Genomic DNA, 17,515 nt, shown 5'->3' on the forward strand with positions numbered 1-17,515 from the left:
GTCGTCCTTGGGAAACTAAACAAACAAATTAGCAACGGTCTTCCTAGAGGTCGTGTATAGCTTGCCCATGTGGTCGTTGGGGTACTTTCGTATATCGATGTACTGGTACGAGATGATGCGCATAAGAGCAGCAATACTAGCCAATACACCAAGACCGAGAATTCCGACGACTGCAATTTTACTCCGTCTCGTCATCTGCAGCGAATAGACAATAAAGAAAGGCGTCGTTGCACAAGCCCAGTCGCTAGCCACCTGCGCAGATGTACCAACATAACTCAGATTCAAGAAGCCATCCGAAGACTTGCATTCACCTGCGCCGGGATTCCAGTACCCTTGGAAAGGAACGCAGTTGACAAAGAACCATACCACACAGATAAAAGCAGTGACAGCCATGATACACATGATCGCGTACATGATGTATTTATACCGTCTCTCAACACAAATATATAGGATCGTAACAGCAATAGCGAATTTCGTTATCGTTGAGGACGCGTAGTAAATGAGTTCGAACAGGATCAAGTATTCCATTCCCCGAACAGTGATGTAGTTGCGCATTTCGAATTTGTCAAGGTACTCGTCTGTTGCGCCGACACCATAGTGGACGGACAAAGCTCCGAGTATTGCTGCTGGAATGTATGGAAGCTATGAATGACTGTTATCAGCTTTATTCCGGCCGGTGCTATAGAGCAGGGGGGTAGTAAGTGAAGGGGGGAAACTTACAAATCCAAACACTGCCAAATAATCATTCAGTCGCCATTTAACATCGTTCTGGATCTTGAACATCCTAATGTAGACTCTGAGTGCGACCACGACGGTGCAAATGACAGCAAAAATATAAATCAAAACCTCGCATATTGCACCCAAGCCAGAAGGTGGGATAGAATTTTGGGCGTAGGCGATGTCAGCGATTTCTTCGCCCGTGAGGCCTTCCAAAGATTTCACCATTTTGAGAAATAAAAAGGGTTCCGCATGATATTCTCTGGTCTACAGGACTGTGCAGACTAACTATATGGTTTAAGTTTGTCGAAAGGGGTGGATCGGCAAGATGCCTGGGATAATGGAAGGGTTTATGATGTGTAGGGTGACACTCGGACTGGAGAGGTAAACGAATATTCGTATATTGCCAGGGGACAGCGATATAGGTGTCGAAATCAGTCACGATATGAGCACGTTAGAAACTTGGCTGGTACCAACATACTAGACTCACCAGCGGCAAAGGTCCAAAGTAATCATCAAGTCACTGATTCAACCATAAAACTGTGTACCATGTTAGCCCCTGACTCGTGTTGGTTGGACGTGGGTAGCGTGGGGGTATAATACCCTGTTCCCCGGAAGCAAACAACCAACAGCCAACAGTCAACAAGGCCAACCAACAACATTATTGTGTTCTCTCTCTGTTATCTCTTAAAAGATACTCTGTAAAACTCAGGTCGATACAACCTTGGCAGGGGTACACCACGGAAGTTCGGGACCATTAAAATCATATCAGTTAGAGTTACAACGCCCCATCCAAGCGGGTCATTTCCGAATTTTGGTCCCAAGACCATTTCCATCCTTTATACCTCAACTTCCACCCTTGATTCAAAAACCATTTTTCCCAGTCTCAATTTTGGATAATGTCTTTCTTTAGCAGCCCTGCCGTCCCTGCTCGCATAGAATCTGACCAGGTCATCCCCTTACACGTCTGGGATGAGAGTCCTTTGTATCGAAGAATTGCACTGTACAATCTTAAAGTTTTCGATGATGTCCTTGACCCCGAAAAGCTGCGTCGGAGTCTTGAGACGTTAGTTTCACAAAAGACGTGGCGGAAATTAGGAGGACGGTTGAGGAAAAAGGTAAAGATTGTGTGATACCAACAGTAATTACCAATTGCTGACATGGTATCAGGACGATGGTTATCTTGAGTACCACATTCCAGCGCGGTTCACCAAGGAACGCCCTGCCATCGGGTACACCCACGCCAACCTCACCGAAATCGCCAAACACGACCATCCAATTGCCTCAAGACTGCCAAGACCATCAACTCGCCCGGCAATTGTCGGCGATCCGGAAGAAACAGTAGAACTCGCCTGTGGCCCGGGATGTCCCACCTCCATCGACGATTACCTCTACACAGACCAACCAATCCTCGGTCTTCATATTGTCTCTTTCAAAGACGCAACACTGGTCACATTGCACTGGCTTCACATTGCATGCGATGCTCTTGGAATGAAGGGGCTTATCGAAGGATGGGTTAACGCGATGAAAGGCTTAGAAATACCCGAACAACAAGGTTTTGACTATGATCCTCTGGCAGAATTCGGCAAACATCCTAAAGAAGTTCATAGACTTGCGGATCAACGTATGACAACTACCTCGATGCTTACATACGCGGCGTGGAACGGGTACAGCCTCGCATTTGCAAAGAAGGAGACACGCATGGTCTGTATACCAGGCTGGTTCCTCAAGAAGCTACGTGCTACTGCACTCGAAGAACTTGTCGCTGCTGGGGTCAAGAATCCTTTCGTTACGGAGAACGACGTCCTCGTTGCTTGGTGGTCACGAATTGCAATCTCTCATCTTCCTTCTAATTCCGATAGGCCTGTGACGATCCAAGTGGGGATGTCGCTTCGAAAGACACTTGAAAATGATCTTCTTCTACCGGACAAGCCGTTTGTTTCCAACTGCTTCGGCTTTACAAACTTGTTACTTTCAGCGAAAGAGCTAAAGCAACAGCCAGTTGGAGAAACGGCACTTCAAATGCGCACTGCGGTGAACGAACAAAGAACAAGAGAGCAAGTGGAAGCGTACCAAGCTATGGTTCGGGACTCAGTAGCACCGTTACCTATATTCTTCGGAAATGGAAACACGTATCAAATATCGTACTCGAATTGGACCAAAGCTGGTTTATTTTCGGCCGACTTCTCAGCGGCCTGTGTAAAGTCTCGAGATACGCCATTGTATCCTTCATACATCGGGCATTGTCAAGTTCCTTTCAAATTTCCTGAGGGATTCATCATTATTGGGAAGGATATGAGCGAGAATACATGGCTTTGCGCGTATCGGGTTGCGGGATTGTGGGAAAAGGTTGAAAACGAGTTGGAGAAATTATAGAATGCCGCAATCGACATTCTTAGCTTATAACTGCAAAGGATTTTAGAAATAAAATAGAAAAGATGAAAAGATATAGATACTTTACGTATATAAAAGTATTTAGTATATATACTTAAAGCGCGGCGGCTACCTGTGAATGTTTGTTGAGATATTTATTGCTTGCTGAATCTCAGCCCGAGCGATTGCATGACCAGAAAACTCTAACTACGCGTCAGAAACGACAGATGGGTTTAGCGTGCTACAGGGGGTAGACGATGACTGGAGCCCACATATACAAACTATGGAGAGTCACACTTCATGCATTCAATCTATTGCATTTTCTCACGATGGATGTTTACTAGCTTCAGCATCTGGGGATGATACGATCAAGATCTGGGATGTGTCAACTGGCACATGTTTACAAACACTCCTGGGGAGCAATAGTTGGATCGTGGAAGTAGCGTTCTCCACAACGAGTTACCAACTAGCATCATCTGATGACAGGATCAACATTTGGGATGTAAACGATGGTGTTTTAGTGCGGACACTTGCCGGCCATGACGGTCCTGTCAGCCACTTAGTTTATGGCATAAACGATAGCTTCCTTGCTTCAGGGCCATGGGATGGCACCATCAAGTTGTTCGATGCACTTAGTGGAGTGTGCATACGGACAATAGTCATCGGTCGCAAATCTGCGGGCTTTTCAATTGCTTTCACGCATAACGACCAGATCTTATCATGCCGAATTCGCAATTTCCTGCTCATATGGGATCTGAAGGTTCAGAATGACCCTTACCGAATTCAATTGCGAGACCTCTTCAGCGGGGATCTTGTCTCATCACAGACGAACGAGCTGTTTCTTATCCAAGATGACCAGATTGAAATCTGGGACCCAGCCACGAAAGTGCGTGTCCGGACAATTAAATACCCCCTGTCTGATTCATTATCTCATGGCTCTCATGAATACTCAATTATACTCTCCAAGCACGGAACGCTGCTTGGAGTGACTGGATCCTACTGGTTCAAAGTCTTTAATCATTCAACACTATCGTGGGGGAAAGAAATCAGAAAACAGCGACAAGACATTTCAGTCTCCCCAACAAATGATATTCTGGCACTAGCATCTGGTCCAACAGTCAAACTGTGGGATTTATCAGTACTACCTCATTGGGAACATTTGTCCGAAGAAGCCAATTACCTGTTAGGATTCTCCAACAATGGCTCATCAATTGTCACGAGGTCGATAACAGGCAATAAGCCACGCATCTCGCGATCTTGTACTGGTAGCCCTATTTTTATGTCCACAGTGGACGAAAAAGATCCGATCTTGTCACCGGATAGTCAAGTACTGTTAATGAGAAGCGATGGCATTAATATCCATGTCAAACATATGTCTCAGGAGTCTGCATACGAGGATATTGGCATGATTTCACTTCCTGATCATTCCTATAGATCACTGGCAGTTTCTCATGACAACCGTTGGCTTGCAGTTTCATTTCGAAACGGATCTGTAAACATCTGGGGCGTGGCGGCCAAACAGTTCAGCTCTCCTATTGCGACAATAACGATGAACGCAGAGCATGCGGATGCAATAGAAACTGCAGACGACGGTACGGAAGAATACGAAGATCTCGCGGTTTCTTTCTCCCACGACAGTCTAAGCCTCGCAGTGTACAATGGGAAACATATAAAGTTGTATGAGAGTAACACATGGCGATGCAAGTCGACAATTTACACTTATGAAGGAAACAACGTCTCTCCTCATAACGTTGTATTTTCTTATGATGACAGGTTTCTCGCAATTAACCCGTATGACTTCATTACTCGCGAGACTAAACTAAGTTTCTGGAATTTAGAAACGATGGTCTGCGTTAGATTAAAAGTCCCAGGCAAAAGATTTTCGATTTTGGGTCTCGACACAACAGCTGTTTGGCGATTAGAGACCTGTTCGTGTACCTATGAAATCATCGACCGAGCTATCCACCCAGTCCGACCAAAGTATGAGGTATCTGAAGACCTGCAATGGTTATGTCAAGGCCCTGAACGTTTGTTATGGCTCCCACCGGAGTTTCGGCCGGGGTCTCAACATAATGCAAAAATCAAGTTCTGCAAGAGTTGCTCAAAGTTTAAAGTTGCGATTGTGACTTCAGCTCATCGCATAGTTATTCTTACACTCCCTTAGTAAACAACAGAGGACGATGGTTTAATCAAAATACACAATATACTGCCTTTTTGTCCTTACTTCCTTGTTTAATTGTCCCTTATACTTTCTACCTAAGTGACAATGGCGTCCTCCCCGGAATATATTATGATCATATAAACTCCGGCTATTCGAAAACAGCGTATCTCAACTGTGGTGATTTCGTTCATCTCAACTTCGGACACATTCCCATAACCCCCCCTCGACAGGCTTCCTAGGGCAACCCAGGACAATCAATAGTATCAGTGCTGTGGGAATTCAGCGAGCTGTAATCCTTGAATCTTCTCCTCTACTGCAAGTACCAGAGGATCGATAAAGTCCTTTAGACGACAGTCGTGTCGAGTTATCTTCTGGGGTGCATTCATATCCTGGCTTGTAGTAGCAGCACCACTTCCAGACGCAGTAGTCTTACCACCGCTATCACCAAACAGACCACCAGATGACGGGGTAGGAACAGATTTTTGAGGCGCAGTACCGGAACCGAATAGTCCACCAGAGGTCGCAGTTTTAGTATTGGCTTGAGGCACAGCGGGAGTATCGAACAAACCACCAGAAGCTGCCGCAGGACTAGTGGTAAAAAGGCCACCAGGAGCCGTATTTGCGGCCGGAGCACTCTGGAGGACCGAAGAATTGCCGAATAATCCTCCAGAAGTTGACCTGGGAACAGGATTGTTTTGAGCATGGAATTGATTGGAGCTCGGTCCAAAAAGGGTCGGTTTGAGTAGGGGTACGGGTGTGGCAGATGGCTTTTCTTTCATATGCCACGAACCCGAATGCTTTTCATTAGGACCATCATTGGCAGGGCTGAAGTACCTTGGGGACTGTGCATAGCGCAGAGATTCGATGACCCAGGTCAGGGTCAAGGAAGAAAATGGTGGCTCGGGCGGTGGGTACAGCTTGGACGCTTTCATTGTTTGTAGCAGAGATCCCAAAAACATAGCTCTGCATCCGTCGCTACAGCCCAGTCGTCCCTCGAGGAGATCATCCTGGAGCTTGTCGAGTTTCTGTATTAGTTCTTGCAGGATGCTTACTCTGCTTTCCTCGATACGTCCTGCTTTTGTAAGCCCAAGCTGTGAAATGACTGACACGGGCAGACTTACTGATGATATCTAGACGAATTGGGAGATCAAAAGATGGTACAGTATCGCTGCTGTGTTGAATAGCAAGCTTGGTGCTGCTATAAAAGAGCTTGGTGTCCTCTAGAACAGACGAGACGAGGATGAGTTGGGCTAGCGTCTTATCCATAGTCTTTGGGAGTGTGTAAAACATGCCAAAGGGCATGAGCCACCTGTGGCCGAAGATCAAGATAGCATCGCTGCACTCTAGATCATCAACAATAGAAGCAACCTCGGCCAAGAGATCGAGATCAAGTGTTTGAGGAACGGTTCGTGATTTTCCATGGATGACGTTCAAGACAATCGCGAAAGCCTCGGGGTCGAAAGCAGTGCCCAAGTTCCAATGATAAAGTCCATCTTCCAGTTTGGAGGACTCTCTGAACTTGCTTGAGAATACCCTCGCAGCACGGCGCGATGCGAAAGTCAGATGTTTTTTGGAGCAGAGAAAGTGTTGCTCAGTCTTGACGACGACTGTTTCTGGGTAATCTGGCAAGGCAGGAAGATTATGGTTGAAAGCAAGGATAAGCAGAGTGTCACCCTCAGGGTCAATGTCGACGAGCATGGCTTCAGGGTCAATGTCGACGCACATGGTTGAATCCAGTGGCATACTTGCTGGGCCGATCAAATTAATTGTGAAAGAGTTAGGTCCACCATTGTTTGGGAAGACTCAAGCTTCCTTTATAACCGACATCATAGAGTTCAAGACTTATGAGTCACGCCTTGGTTATAGTCTTGAGAGAACCTTAGATGTAAAGATTTATTAATAAGTTAATCTGCGTAAATAGATTAACCTTTATTAAAAACCTCGAGGAAATTAAGAAGGCCTGAGCAAAAACTTAAGAGATCATAGAAAACAAATATCGCATACTCTATTCTCGTTATCTAATCAGGCTAGAACGGGTGGGCGCCCAGGATAGGTATGTACGGCTCTACAGCGCGTAGTAATTGGTTATAGTAGTTGATTTATATTTAATTAATAAAGCACAGTATATTGATACAGTAGAATTAAATATACAATACAGAGTCTTGGGGCACATGAGTGCGCGGCCTTGCTCAATATGCTGGCTTCAGATGAAGTTTGCCCTTGCAAATACATGACTGGTTAGGCTCATTCTACCCTGATGCAACCGCCGTTGAGGCAAAAGCAGAGGTTCAACAAACCATCAAAGCACAACTCGGCGTCGCTGAGACAATCGTCACTTGTACTACAAGCAACAATCTCATTCCCGGCGGCTGCGGTAGTGGTGGTGCTTGCGGCCTCGGTAGTGGTAGATGCACTGATGATAACCGGGCTAGTGCAAACGGCGTCGATGCAAAGGCAGATGTTTGACCCATCGGAGACACATGATCTGGGGTAGGCAAAACAGTCGACATCTATCTGACAAGAAAGGTCCTCAGGCCCGGCAGCGGCGGTGGTGGTGCTTGCAGCCTCGGTAGTGGTAGATTCCTCAATGACGGCCGTGGTAGTGGTGGGTTCTTCAATGATGACGATGGTGGTTGTGCCAGTCTCTATGCTGCTCTCGATAACCGTAAATGAAATCTCGGTGGTGCTATCAATGGCAGTTGCAGTAGAAGTGACTTCGGTGGTGGTGTCCAGTGAAGTGGTTGTTGGGCGGCAAGGGCCTGCATTCGCAGCAGCAGCAAAGAGTGCAAACGCACGAATAACGTTGAAAGACAGCATAGTGAGAGACTGGTATAAACGAGTGACAGTCAAGATGATGAAAATAGTGAATGGAAGAGAAGATCAAAAGACAACAAAAATAAGATGGGACATTGGGTTATTTACACTACGATTGAGAAACTATTTCCCCTGATTATTTTCTTATTTTCAACCTAATCAATAGTTTAAAGAACTAGTGGTAACTATTGACTTAGCTTTCTCTGCTTGAACTGGCGTTTGACGGGGTTGTTCAGCCATAACAGGGGCTAAGACGTTTAGCTGTAAGTCCAGGAAATTACGGCAAAAACAAAAGCAAGAAAGGATGTGAAACTTCAATATCGGGAATCGAACTCAAGGCCTTGCGATACTGATCTCCGACGCGGTAATCAGCAGAATGGTCAGACGTCATCAGCTGAGGACAAGCTCAGAATCGGCGTCGACGTCGAGTACGATAATTGAGTCTAGATAAATAGATCTCTATTAACTACTCAATCTTATCGCCTGAGCTATAAAGTCACAAACGAAATGATCATCAAGTGACTGATAGGTAGATATAACAATTACTTGTACTATTAGAAATTCAACAATAGGGTAGGTGTCTGTTGAGGTTGGAATCAAACATTGGCGCCAGATGATCAAGGAAATAACCAGTCAAGATCCGGGAAACGTATATCTCATAGAGGGGGAATATAATTATAACGATTATCGCAGGCTCTGAGGGCCCTTGTGTTGGGAAAATGCGGTATCGTTATATTGGGTAGTCCATTGGGTCGATGTTGATCACTGGTTCTTCACAGGAGGTATCTACGCTTGGGGTTTGGGAGGGTCGGGCTCTGGTGTCTTGGGCTTGGGAGGGTCGGGAATAGAACTATGGTCATCAAATATACCACCAGGTTGGTTAGGGCTGATATAAGTGGAAACGCTTTGCGTGCCCAACTATCAACAAGTATGTAAGCAACTAAACGTATACTGTAATACCAGAACAGAAAACAGACCCCAGTTTGCCGATCGACTAAGCATCGGTCATCGGGATAAAGGTTGCCGAAGCGCACCTCGCCACCACTCGATGCAGAGCTCGAGTCAGTCGAAGTCGTGACATCAATAGTATCAAGAAGATCAAGGGCATCAAAAACGTCACCCACAAGCATAAGCAGGTTGCCTGCACCGCCAGTGGCTACGGCAGTAACCGCGTGACGAGTGAGCGATCGGCCAACAAAACCGAAGAATGCATCCAGATCTTCGCCCACGTTGACGATATTGGATATAGATACAGCCCTGATGATTGAAAAATGGTGTCAAAATGGTGTCAAAATGGTAGGCCAGCGTAAGTTGAGGTCCAGAAGGATAGAATGTAAGGGATATAGTTTGGTAGGTTTCACGCCTCTTATATCAGACTTTCCTCTCCTGGCGACCCCACGTTTCGTCGAGTGGAAATTAACGAGTTGCTCTGACATTTGAACTTTTTCAGCCCTACTTCCGTCCACTTGCGGACTATTCCAGCCCCTCCTCCGTTTACTTGCGGGCTTCTGTAGCACTACTTCCGCTGACCTTCGGATTGAGATGTCAGAACTCTAATCTAATTCAACAGCCTTAGCCTTCGAGACCCCCTCAGCACGAAACTCCTCAAGGCAGCACACGGGATCTTCCTGGCGTTAATGATATTCCGCCCGAGAGTGGTAAGATGTATAATTATTCATTAGTCTCTTCTGGCCCGGGGGATCACAGCGGATATACGCGGTCGGTAATTTCTGGTTGTCGCCGGTATTTATGGCTAATCTTTGGGCAGTTCCCGTGCTACTTACTCTTGACATTGATGTAGATGTTCCTCGAAGTATAATAATCGATAGGTGCAGCCTCACCACGAAAGATAGGGCTGTTAAAGCAATTTTATTCTTATATAAATATAAAAGTACTGTGAGACCTGTTATGTAAACTACTGATCCTTCCCTTAACACAAAGACATAAAACACAAAATACCAAGCATCCATGTCAGTCAATTTGCCCATCACTCACTCTTGACATAACAGTTACTTGTACTATCAGAAATTGGAAAGTAGGGTAGGTGTCTGAAGAATTGCCTCCGATGATCACACTGTATGGGGCAGCACGGATTATGTAAACAATCCAAACGCGTCGCGCTTCGTGGTGACACAAATACCCCACCATACACCCGGCGGCCATTTTCGTTACGCTTGATCGTCTTGAAAGAACCACAGAATTGTGTTCCTTCTCTTGACCCACAACCATGGAGTCTCAATCACATGGTCGCAGTCTCTCAGGGCTCGCGTGCGACTTGGAGCTCAATCTTGGTAGAATGATCAAGGATGTTATCCCAGCAAAGCCATCAACACTTCGACAAGAACATCCGTTAGCACCTCTAGGTTTGCTTGATACTATGCCTGTAGAGTTGCTCTCACTTGTTCTCAACTACCTCGACTTTCAATCACTTTCCCGCTTGTCGCGCGTCAGCTTCAGAGGCAAAATAGTCGTGGAAAGTCTCTTGTCTTATAAACAAGTGATGCAGCATGCACCAAAGGTTCTGACGGCATTAACCAAGACCAATCTCATCAGCCTTTATTCCGCGTCGCTTGTTCTTCAAACGCTACGGACATCTCGTTGCGTTTCTTGCTTCGACTTTGGTGCTTTCCTTTACCTGCCCACGTGCGAAAGAGTGTGCCTCGAATGCCTCTACCAGAACCGTGGACTGTGGATGATAACGATAGCGACTGCTAAAAAGTGTTTCGGCTTGTCTCAACGCCAAATCCAGACGATTCCGATTATGCGCAATATACCTGGAACGTACTCGGTTAGAACCCTAGAGAAGACGCACCGCAGAGTCAATCAGCTTGTTAGCGTGAGGCATGCTAAGCAGTTGGGCCTTGACGTGCATGGGTCGCTGGAAACGTTGGCACAGTTCATGCCCAGCATTGCAGGCAGAAATGGGCGCTCGAAATTCTACGACTTCAAACGGTATCACGAAGCCCCCCTAGAGCCTCCAGGTTGCGACATGTCAAAACTACCAGGGAAGGCCAACGTTGGAAACGATCCATTCGCCGGCGTGGCAAGCCTCCGCGCGCCGTACATAACATCCTCCGGTGCAGACTGGGGACATCTTTGCCAGGGATGTCAAGTCACATACAGGCATTTCAAACATGGGTCTCTACCTTCAGCTGTCCTTTCTCGAATATGTCCTCCTGATGTAAACCCGGACCGTCCACTATTCGCATCAACGACTAGATTGTACTCTTATGATGGGTTACTGGATCACGTCGAAACCTGCTACGGAATACAACAAATGTCTAGACAAAGATCAAATTAAGGTAGCTCCGACGATTAATACATGAAAGTAACTGGTGCGCCCCTTCCCGATTCAGCTATCAATTCAGATTTGAGTTCCTTAGTCTCGCCCATCGCTTTCTTCTCGTCATATACCTCAGCATGCTCCAAGTCAATCAATATTGCATTACCAGTAGATTGTTCTATTATGAAATTGTGGCGATTGATGTCCCCATGGATAAAACCAATGTCATGTAGCTTGTGCAGAGCCGCTTCGCATTTTGAAAGATCAGCCGGTGTGGCATGTTCACCTTTAATTTTCTCCAAGAGGAGCCCGACGTTTCTACCGCCTTCAAAGAGATGTCCAAGCACTCTAGGTGTTATTGGAGCCTCGTCGAGGTTTTGCAAACTGGCCAATGCTTCATATATCCTTGTCTCGTGCTCAACTTGTGGGATGAGCCACTCCAGAACTGCAACTTTGGAGATTGCAGTTTTCCCTTCAAACTCTACCTCTCGAATGCGCTTCTTGTGATACGCGATGATTTTTAACGAAAGTATATCGATATGACGTGGATGCCAGGTTGACTCTATCTGAGCAAGTGGCTTGAAAGAAATGATGAAATTTACGCGGCCGTCTGCGCCGCGGAACAGCCGCATGGTTGTCCAGTCTGCATCCGGGAACGGCGGAAGCTGAGGTACGAGAAGGTAGGGCCGACACAGAGTTAATTCGTCGAAGATGCATTCGGGATTCTCATGACCGGGTATCGTGAGATAGTGTACTCTCTTGCCAGCCCGAATGCGATATAGTCCCTCATCATCACTGATCTGTTGACTCAGAACTTCAATCTCTGACTTGGGTATGATGCTGGGCTTTCTGGGCGTGACACTGGCCATGCTGCAGATAATATGCTCGAATCTCTGGCTGTTTCGCGTTTTCGGGCTTGATTGAGCGAAAAGAAAACCATGGGGAAAAAGTTAAAAAAGAATCTCTAAATTCCTTTTAGGCTACCTTTGATTGAAACAGAAAGACGACAATGTTTGGATCTTTCGCACGTAGGTACGTCATGTTTACCGTTTGGTGGAACGGAAGGTCCACTTCGCCTGCTTAATCGACCATTTTAACCGCCGAGAAGGCCAATCGGGCATGACTCTCAGCCAAGAAGGTGGCGGAGTGGAAACTTAGTTTTGAACAAGGTTCCTGTATATCATTCTTGACTGGCCTACTCGTACCTTTTCATTTGACGCGCGCTTACACGTTTCATAACTTAAGCAACCATTTTTACATAAACGACCCAATGATCGTTACAACTGACACGCCCTTGCCGGGGGGCTGTGTCGGGCTTGCAGCTCGGCATGCATCATGACTATTCCGAGCACTTATAAAATGACACAGTCGGCAGGAAAATGATTATTACATCTGGAAGGTTTCCAAGCTACACAACGACGGAGTCTGCAACACACGGCTTGCAGCCATCTCTAGTACTTTCAAGCAATCCGACGACTTGACTTTGAACTCTCTCTGTACTGTATCAGACTCTGTAAGCAAAGTTACCATCTGTTTTAAATTACCCTAAGGATCAGTCTCGTGAACTAACATCTAGTCATCATACAGATCAAGCGAAAGGCCTGGCATAAAAACTATCATGTGCGACCAGATATACGACGTTTACAGATGCGGTTGCACTACCAAGGGCGAGTTTCAACAATGCAATGATAAATACAATGCACAGTCCAACCTGCAATGCGATAGGCCGGAGCGTGTCAATAGAGAGTCTAGAAACTACTGCGCTAAACATCTGGTGAAAGAAAGCAAGGCGAAAGATGAATTTAGAGGACGAGTGCCACGTCAAACTTAGATATTAAGTTAGTATAGTTTTACTCTAGGTTTCAGGAGTAAATTGACTATTTTTTCTATATTTTAAGTAAAAAGGGGATTTAAACCACTGAGCTGCAGAGAATTTCTCTTGAAGAATTCATGACCAGGTGAGTCGCGAGGGAGAGAGGGCGGGGCCTCGAGAACGGATGACGGTTGCCAGCAAATGCGGCACCGTGATTGGGTGAGCTTACAGTCACGTATGTGGCTGCTTGGTTGACCAAAACCGCTCACCGCACCCGCTTTAGATAGAAGAATCAAGGCTCGTTAAATCCCCTTTGGTATGCTCTATTTACGAGGAAATAGCTGCTGACAACAACGGTCGCCCGTTGATTGCTGACAAGGCAAGCCTGAGCGTCTCGCCAAAACAATAATTCGCTCCGACGCAAGCCAAACCTTAACAATCAACAACATTCATGGGTGTAATCCAACATGTCGCGACCAGATCATCTATGAATCACGATATTGGGTAGCAGAAAAAATAACGTCCTAAAAGTCTTCGCTTACAAAAATAAATAGTCCAAGAGCTATAGTCTAAGGAGCATAAAATATCCTACTACCTTCATCTCTTATACTTCTAGCGGCCAATTTTTCTCAAACCCTGAGGCCACGACGATATCGACATTAACATCAACATCAACCATGGCCATACTCAGTACTACTCCGCCCGCAACATAAAAACGAACTGACACCGACATCGTCGATGGCGAAGATGGCGACGATAGCGACCACCGACTCCCCGACCCTCTTCAGAGACAGAAAGTTTTGTCTGAGACGCGAGACGTCCTGGAATTTGCACACTTCACTCTCGACCAAGAACAGTATCCTTGTTTGCCCACCCTTTCCTTGCATGCCTGCAGACACACCCCTATTTTGTAAAGAATTTTGTGATATCAGACAGATGCTTGTCGCCCTATGGGGAAGGTAAGTAGCAGTACATTCATCATGACCGAAGTGCTTGCTCAAATCTCAATACCCATCCATTATCAAGGTCTGGTCGTGTACTACAATTCGCAATTATTATCACTTCCATTCTCTCCCCGGCTGACTTGGCTGAAGGCGCCTATAAGTTAATCCGCGCCCAACTAGTCCGTTCCAACAGGCGCCTGTGCAATGGTTACATCACCCGGGGTTTCACCGCACCTTTATCAACCACCACCGTCATCATCAAACCCCCAATAATGCTGAAGATAACCTCGCTCAAGACCTATTTCGATGAGATAGAGGAGACCAACGGCGATGATGAATATAGGGCCTGGCTAAGTCGTGTCTTTGATGCCAAAGTTATACTAGCAAAATTTGTTGCTGCCCGCCGGGGGGGCGGCGAGGCCACAGAATACGTCGGTTTCCTTAAGGGTTCCTTCAACTTCAGCTTCCGCTATAGGTTCAGTGATGGCGGACCGGATGCTATTATCCGATTTCCAAAGCCAGGACACACTGCTACGGCCCTCATGGATGAGAAGGTCGCGAATGAGGCCCAAGTCATGAACTATCTCAGCCAAAATACCACGATCCCTCTCCCTCGTATCCTCAGCTGGGGGCTCACTGCCGAGAGTCCGCAACAGTTGGGTCCTTTCATTATTATGGATTACATCGAGGGGACACTCCTATCGAATGTCCTAAAACAATCGACGAAAAGCGACGACGAGCTACCACTCCCTGAAAATAGCCCGTCTAGCTCCGATAGTTGCTGTAATCATCTGGACTCTGTCACCTGGACCGCTGGGGGGCAACGAATTTACTCCATACCACACAAGTCTGGCCCCTGCCCTGCTATGCATGCGTGTGCACATTCGAGTTCTTATTTGCAGTAGTATTAGCGAAGATGCCTCTCGGCAGGCTGTAAGCCTGAGGTACAACTATGTAGGCATGATAAAACCTATACCTTTTGTGTTATTGGTAACTACGTAACCAAAAACGTTGGGGTGGCGTGAGGATACCAGAGCAGAATAGCAATCGAAAATGGATAAGCCTAGGCTCCAGTGTTGCATTATCTGTGTCCCCCCGCACGATAGAGCAAGAGCTGGCCTATTAAGCAGACCCAGTGGACCGCGCCGTGCTATCCAACCAACAGGGCCTCGTATCATCACGACAAAATCAAGGCAAGCCGCCAAAGATGGTGTCCTGTTATGCGTGTGTAATTGAGCTTTCATTGACCCTGCTCTTAGGTGTTCTAGCTGTCCTGTTATGCAATACATCGATGGTCAAGGCGCCCTCTTTCAGTTTGGTCGCTTTGTTAGTCGCTAATATCCGCCTTGGATGTAGATACATGACCACTTGTGGCTTCTTGCATCTCGGGTGATTGCCTGAGTTTTCTGTCTCGCCAGGTTGATTGCCTGTCCAGCAATTTTTAGACCTACCTCGCCAGCATCTTGATTAGTTTCACATATAAGTAGCCCACTCCTATACACAAATAGATTCCATATCGCTTATCCTCGTAAGCTCAGCATTATTAAACTTACCAAGCCTTCGACAAAGAATAAGGTACCAGAGCTATTAGCATATATATCGAAATTATTAACGCATTACTTATTATCAAAGCAGCCTGATATTATCCGCCATGTGCAAACTGCTTATTACGACGACCAGGTACTCAGGGTGTCCACCTTCGTGCAATAAGGATGAGGAAGACATCGTCACTACGGGCTGCAGCCATTTCGCCGCCACAGGTCAACAGTGCGCAAATCCAACCAAAGAATACTTGGGCACCTCGAAAAGTAGGACACAGTGTCCTATGCATAGGGATGAGGGATACGGAGACACGAACAATCGATGAAGTCTACTGTTGGATAGTTGCCATGACCTAAGAATAGAGGTGGCGGCTTGATGGGGGGGTGACAGCAGGTGCAGATAGATAGGTGTCGAAAGAAGACCAACGTCGTCTATTATTTGATGGCAAATGCAATAACACACATGCAACCCTAGACGCGGGTCTACTCTCTGGCGCGAACTAAAGCTTGTACAACGTGCTCTCCAGTAGTAAATTGCCCACTCCAGCAATCTTGAATAACGGCACCACAGCCCAGGTGATCAGACGTAGGAAAGTCAAGGTTGTCGAAACGGCGCTTTACCTCATCCTCATCAAACTTGCTGTAGGGCTCCTCGCCACACATTATAAAGTATAACACGGAACCAAGACTGAAAACATCGTCAGCTTGAGTGGGAGCATATTCTCGACCCCATGCACGTGATTGGTATCTTGGTCCTGGGGCACCAGTCGAGGCTGGGTGTCCCGGAAACGAGCTTCCAGCAAAGTCGCAGATTCGAAGGTTCATTTTTTCATCCAGGAGGAAGTTTCGAGGCGTGACGTCCTGGTGAATTACACCAATATTATGGAGACTAGCCAGTGCTTGAGCTGCCTGTAACGCCCATTTTTGACGAGTGTCGACGTCAGTATCGCAATTTGTCTTGAAAAAAGTCTCTAGGTCTCCGTTAACGTGATCCTCGAGAACTATTGTCTTGCAATTGCTATCCCAGTCAATCAACTTGGGAATAAACTGGCATGGGCCAATAAAACAATACACGCTATATTCGTGCTCCATGTTCTGTCGAGCTTTCCGTTCTCCCACAGTATCGTAAGGGTTCGGGAGCGGGGTCTTGGCGATGTGGCCAGAGGGCAATCGCTCTACCAGCGCTGTTGCACCACGGCGAACATATTCCCCCTTTCTGATGTAGTATACATGTCCGTCGGGAACCAGATCAGGGATTCTAAAGGTCGACTCTGGCCAGTTTGGGTGAAGCTTCCGTTCCCATTCACCAGGGACAGGCACATATCTAATTCGTAACGGGGATCGTGGAGGATCTTGATCAGGAGCAGAATGGGGTATAATCTTGTCATGTCCCTGAGACGGTGACGGTGATTGCAAGGCATTAATCTATGATATGCAAGTTTTTGGGTTAGTACTCAAAGTTCACTCCACTTCGCGCGACGTTGGATGCTAACCTCAGGATAATATTGCTGCTTGGCATCGTTATGAAGGTGCGTGCCATCATGATTGAGTAGGCGCGTGATGAATGACCAAGTGCCAGCTGTCCAGGGCACAAGTAAGGCAAGGAAGGGCCGAAAGGCGCGGTGAACGACAATTAAAAAGCCCCACATATTTGAAATGTCCAGAATCTGGCGGAGTCAGGGTATTTTGTTGAACCTAGAGAGGATTCATCGCAGATTTCTCTACAGGTCACTGCATCGTCAGGTCGCTTAATCGAGACTGGACGCGAGTTCTTGCGATCTCAGATTGCGGTTAATCCCCAGTGACGGACCAGTAATCCACTGCCGGAAACTCTTTATTCCTCATCTTTTAGTCATCAGATGCTGGTAA

At 46.6% G+C, this 17,515-nt stretch overlaps 11 protein-coding genes across 11 annotated transcripts; 5 read left to right on the plus strand and 6 right to left on the minus strand.

The window, feature by feature from the left end:
• Positions 1-15: 15 nt before the first annotated feature.
• Positions 16-945, minus strand: FPOAC1_007695 (uncharacterized protein; the record flags this gene model as incomplete). Its single annotated transcript, XM_044852145.1, has 2 exons — positions 16-642; positions 721-945. The coding sequence occupies 2 exons, from the start codon at positions 943-945 to the stop codon at positions 16-18; spliced, it is 852 nt and encodes a 283-aa protein (XP_044704815.1).
• Positions 946-1,616: 671 nt separating this feature from the next.
• On the plus strand, positions 1,617-3,093 carry FPOAC1_007696 (uncharacterized protein; the record flags this gene model as incomplete). Its single annotated transcript, XM_044852146.1, has 2 exons — positions 1,617-1,835; positions 1,888-3,093. 2 exons carry the CDS (start codon positions 1,617-1,619, stop codon positions 3,091-3,093), a joined length of 1,425 nt encoding a protein of 474 aa, XP_044704816.1.
• A 280-nt stretch (positions 3,094-3,373) lies between these two features.
• On the plus strand, positions 3,374-5,254 carry FPOAC1_007697 (uncharacterized protein; the record flags this gene model as incomplete). The annotated part of the gene is made up of 1 exon (XM_044852147.1): positions 3,374-5,254. One exon carries the CDS (start codon positions 3,374-3,376, stop codon positions 5,252-5,254), a length of 1,881 nt encoding a protein of 626 aa, XP_044704817.1.
• Positions 5,255-5,514: 260 nt separating this feature from the next.
• FPOAC1_007698 (uncharacterized protein) lies at positions 5,515-6,994 on the minus strand (the record flags this gene model as incomplete). Its single annotated transcript, XM_044852148.1, has 2 exons — positions 5,515-6,323; positions 6,373-6,994. The coding sequence occupies 2 exons, from the start codon at positions 6,992-6,994 to the stop codon at positions 5,515-5,517; spliced, it is 1,431 nt and encodes a 476-aa protein (XP_044704818.1).
• Positions 6,995-7,495: 501 nt separating this feature from the next.
• FPOAC1_007699 (uncharacterized protein) lies at positions 7,496-8,068 on the minus strand (the record flags this gene model as incomplete). The annotated part of the gene is made up of 1 exon (XM_044852149.1): positions 7,496-8,068. The coding sequence occupies one exon, from the start codon at positions 8,066-8,068 to the stop codon at positions 7,496-7,498; it is 573 nt and encodes a 190-aa protein (XP_044704819.1).
• A 783-nt stretch (positions 8,069-8,851) lies between these two features.
• FPOAC1_007700 (uncharacterized protein) lies at positions 8,852-9,858 on the minus strand (the record flags this gene model as incomplete). Its single annotated transcript, XM_044852150.1, has 4 exons — positions 8,852-8,983; positions 9,043-9,322; positions 9,564-9,595; positions 9,850-9,858. The coding sequence occupies 4 exons, from the start codon at positions 9,856-9,858 to the stop codon at positions 8,852-8,854; spliced, it is 453 nt and encodes a 150-aa protein (XP_044704820.1).
• Positions 9,859-10,292: 434 nt separating this feature from the next.
• Positions 10,293-11,250, plus strand: FPOAC1_007701 (uncharacterized protein; the record flags this gene model as incomplete). The annotated part of the gene is made up of 2 exons (XM_044852151.1): positions 10,293-11,125; positions 11,169-11,250. The coding sequence occupies 2 exons, from the start codon at positions 10,293-10,295 to the stop codon at positions 11,248-11,250; spliced, it is 915 nt and encodes a 304-aa protein (XP_044704821.1).
• A 130-nt stretch (positions 11,251-11,380) lies between these two features.
• FPOAC1_007702 (uncharacterized protein) lies at positions 11,381-12,217 on the minus strand (the record flags this gene model as incomplete). The annotated part of the gene is made up of 1 exon (XM_044852152.1): positions 11,381-12,217. One exon carries the CDS (start codon positions 12,215-12,217, stop codon positions 11,381-11,383), a length of 837 nt encoding a protein of 278 aa, XP_044704822.1.
• Positions 12,218-12,357: 140 nt separating this feature from the next.
• FPOAC1_007703 (uncharacterized protein) lies at positions 12,358-13,037 on the plus strand (the record flags this gene model as incomplete). Its single annotated transcript, XM_044852153.1, has 3 exons — positions 12,358-12,380; positions 12,717-12,861; positions 12,936-13,037. 3 exons carry the CDS (start codon positions 12,358-12,360, stop codon positions 13,035-13,037), a joined length of 270 nt encoding a protein of 89 aa, XP_044704823.1.
• Positions 13,038-14,377: 1,340 nt separating this feature from the next.
• On the plus strand, positions 14,378-15,010 carry FPOAC1_007704 (uncharacterized protein; the record flags this gene model as incomplete). The annotated part of the gene is made up of 1 exon (XM_044852154.1): positions 14,378-15,010. One exon carries the CDS (start codon positions 14,378-14,380, stop codon positions 15,008-15,010), a length of 633 nt encoding a protein of 210 aa, XP_044704824.1.
• A 1,119-nt stretch (positions 15,011-16,129) lies between these two features.
• On the minus strand, positions 16,130-17,295 carry FPOAC1_007705 (uncharacterized protein; the record flags this gene model as incomplete). Its single annotated transcript, XM_044852155.1, has 2 exons — positions 16,130-17,071; positions 17,140-17,295. 2 exons carry the CDS (start codon positions 17,293-17,295, stop codon positions 16,130-16,132), a joined length of 1,098 nt encoding a protein of 365 aa, XP_044704825.1.
• Between the last annotated feature and the right edge of the window lie 220 nt (positions 17,296-17,515).

The sequence above is a fragment of the Fusarium poae genome, chromosome 3 (assembly GCF_019609905.1).
Source record: "Fusarium poae strain DAOMC 252244 chromosome 3, whole genome shotgun sequence".
Classification (NCBI taxonomy): domain Eukaryota; kingdom Fungi; phylum Ascomycota; class Sordariomycetes; order Hypocreales; family Nectriaceae; genus Fusarium; species Fusarium poae.